The sequence below is a fragment of the Corvus brachyrhynchos genome, unplaced genomic scaffold, assembly GCF_000691975.1.
Source record: "Corvus brachyrhynchos isolate BGI_N302 unplaced genomic scaffold, ASM69197v1 scaffold30, whole genome shotgun sequence".
Taxonomy (NCBI): domain Eukaryota; kingdom Metazoa; phylum Chordata; class Aves; order Passeriformes; family Corvidae; genus Corvus; species Corvus brachyrhynchos.
In genome coordinates, this window is record NW_008235742.1 from 474230 (window position 1) to 477158 (window position 2929).

The window sequence follows — 2929 nt, forward strand, 5'->3', positions numbered from 1 at the left end:
CGAGATCGATGAGACCGAGTACCGCGCTGATGGTGGCAAGGTGGGGCTGGGGGACTTGGGGACAGTGGTCCTCACCTCGGTGACAGCCATCCCCGAGCCTGCTCACCTCTCCATCTGCCCTGTCCCAGGTCCCCATCAAGTGGATGGCGCTGGAGTCCATCCTCCGCCGGCGCTTCACGCACCAGAGCGACGTCTGGAGTTACGGTGCGTCACAGTGTCCCCACCCCGGGGGACTTGTGGGGTCCTAGTGCACTGCTCCTCCCCACACCCACCCCTCCAGGTGTCACCGTGTGGGAGCTGATGACGTTTGGGGCAAAGCCGTACGATGGGATCCCTGCCCGGGAGATCCCGGATCTGCTGGAGAAGGGCGAGCGGCTGGCGCAGCCGCCCATCTGCACCATTGATGTCTACATGATCATGGTGAAATGTACGGGGAGGGGACGTGGGGACGGGGAGGGGACAGGGCGTGGTGTCACTCCGCTCCCGGCCCTGATGGCGCCCGGCTCTGCTCCAGGCTGGATGATCGATTCCGAGTGCCGGCCCAAGTTCCGGGAGCTGGTCACCGAGTTCTCCCGCATGGCCCGCGACCCCCAGCGCTTTGTGGTCATCCAGGTACGCAGATCCCCAGGGGTCCCGTCCCCTTTCCAGTGCCCTGGGGCTGGCACTGACCGGTGTTAACCCCCCCAGAATGACCTGGTGGGGCTGCCCGGCTCCATGGACAGCACCTTCTACCGGGCGCTGCTGGATGAGGAGGACATGGATGACCTCGTGGATGCTGAGGAGTACCTGGTGCCTCACCATGGCTTCTTCAGTGCCGACACCTCCACCACCTACCGCAGCCGCATCTCCTCCGTGCGGGTACGTGGGGAAGGCTGCGAGGGAGCCCCCGGTCCTGGCACAGGCATGGGGATGGCCCCGTGCCATGTCTGTGAGGGGCAAAGGGCCAGGACGCTCTTTGGGGCGGGCTCAAGTGCCTGACTCTGTGTCCTCTCCCACACCCAGAGCACGGCGGAGTCTCCAGCCAAGGTGGAGGAGGGCGAGGGCTTGGCCCCCTTCCCCTTCCCTGCACAGGGGCTGGCGGGGGGGCCGGAGGGACCTGTCCCAGAGGTGCCAGAGGGAGACAAGGTGGCCCTGCAGAGCCCCCCAGGGCGGGAGCCCGGGACCCTGCCCCGGTACAGCGAGGATCCCACCGGGCTGGTGGCCGAGGATGGAGAGGAGCCTGAGGGCTTCACTGTCCTGGCCCCCCACAGCACCATGCCAGGTAGGGAGGGTGCAGCCACCTCGGGGAGGTGGTGGGTAGGGGGTGTCTGCCTGTCCCATGACCCCTGGGGGGTCCCTAACGTGTCACTCACCCCACAGAGTATGTGAACCAGGCCAGGGAGCATCCGCCCCATGCTCCCCCATCCCCGCCGGACAAGCCCAAGGGGCACCAGGGGAAGAACGGGCTCATCAAGGACCCCAAGAACTCCTTCCCAGGGCCCTTTGGCCACGCCGTGGAGAACCCCGAGTACCTGGCACCCCCTGGCCCCCCCGCCCCTGGACCCTTCAGCCAGGCCTTCGACAACCCCTACTACTGGAACCAGGACCCTGCCAAGGGTGGGGGCCCTGAGGGTGGCCCCAGCACGACGCCCACGGCTGAGAACCCCGAGTACCTCGGCCTGGCCGGCCCCGACGCCGCGGCCGTGTAGGAGAGACCCCCGAACTTCACCGAGGCAGCTCAGGGAGGGACGAGCCACGGCCACGGGGCTGGGGGTCTGTCCCCTCTGCCCGGGGGTGGCACCGGCCACGGAGGGCTGGGAGAGCCCAGGACGCTGTGGGACAGCGCGGCAGCAAAGAGTGGGGACAGAGGGGTCACCCTCGGTGGCACTGGCGGGGGTGGCCCACAAGCCGGGTGGTGCCCGGAGCAGCCCGGGGAGCTCGGACCCAGCACGGCCCGGAGAAGGACAGACCCTCGGCCACCCTCCCATTCCAGGGCTGTCCCAGTGCTTGGGACACATGGACTTGCACTGAGAGCAGCTGGACTGAGAACAGTCCCGGCTGCTCTGGGATTCTTTGGAAGCACCGGGATGTATATTTGATAATTGTACATTGGTTGGTTTTTTCTACTCTCATGGTCTGTTTGCTTCCTCCTTCTCTGTCAGATCCAGCTCTGTCTCCCAAGGACCAGCAAGTCATATCCCTTCCCTTTTCCCCCTTCACCTTCCCTTTTCCCCTTCTTTCTCCTTCCCCTACTCCTCCCTCTTTCCCCTTCCCATCCCCTCTGTCACACCCCCCACCACTTGCCTGAAGGATAAAATTCCTGATCCCAGGCAGGATCCAGGACCACGTCCCACCTCCCATTCCCGAGGGACACCAGAGGAGCCACATTCTCCATCCTTTATTCCGCCTGGGCCGTTGGGTTTATACATAGTATAGAATAAATAGGGGGGGCCCCCCACCCCGAGGCCAAGGGCAGGGTCATTCCAGGCAGGAAGCAGGAGCCAGGAGCCTGGGAATGGTGAGGGGGGGACATGGACACACCTGTGGCCGTGGGGCCGGGCTGGGGTTTCCATGGCCGGCCCCTGCCCCGGATTAAACAGTGACAGAGGGACTTTAATCATTAACAAATCCCAGGAAAGTTTCAGCCAGTGGATTCCCCTTGGAATTAACCTGCTGGGAGCTGCTCCAACACCCAGCCTGGCTCCCCCAAATTCCCAGGGGTTGAGGGAGGGGAGAGGCCAGCGCAGAGAAATGGGGGTGCCATGGAGACCCCCCTGTCTGGGGACCCCCTGTGCCCCCCAGGGAGGTGCAGCTGACGAGGGGGGAAGGCAAAGGCAGGGGGGAGACCCCCCCCCAGGCCATGGCTACACCCCACAGCAGGTCAGACAGGGGACAGAACAACCCCCAGTGCCACCAGTGCCACAGCTCTGCCCTTCCCAGCACCATGATG

At 65.1% G+C, this 2929-nt stretch overlaps 1 protein-coding gene across 1 annotated transcript in view; it reads left to right on the plus strand.

Moving 5' to 3' along the window:
* LOC108449295 (receptor tyrosine-protein kinase erbB-2-like) overlaps positions 1 to 2105 on the plus strand; it is a 3132-nt gene extending 1027 nt beyond the window's left edge. The window contains exons 4-10 of the mRNA XM_017745094.1: positions 5 to 40; positions 129 to 204; positions 281 to 427; positions 515 to 612; positions 688 to 858; positions 1003 to 1261; positions 1360 to 2105. Of these exons, the coding sequence (XP_017600583.1) occupies positions 5 to 40; positions 129 to 204; positions 281 to 427; positions 515 to 612; positions 688 to 858; positions 1003 to 1261; positions 1360 to 1688 (1116 nt within the window). The 3' untranslated portion in view covers positions 1689 to 2105. The remainder of the gene's footprint in view (positions 1 to 4; positions 41 to 128; positions 205 to 280; positions 428 to 514; positions 613 to 687; positions 859 to 1002; positions 1262 to 1359) is intronic.
* The last annotated feature ends 824 nt before the right edge of the window (positions 2106 to 2929 follow it).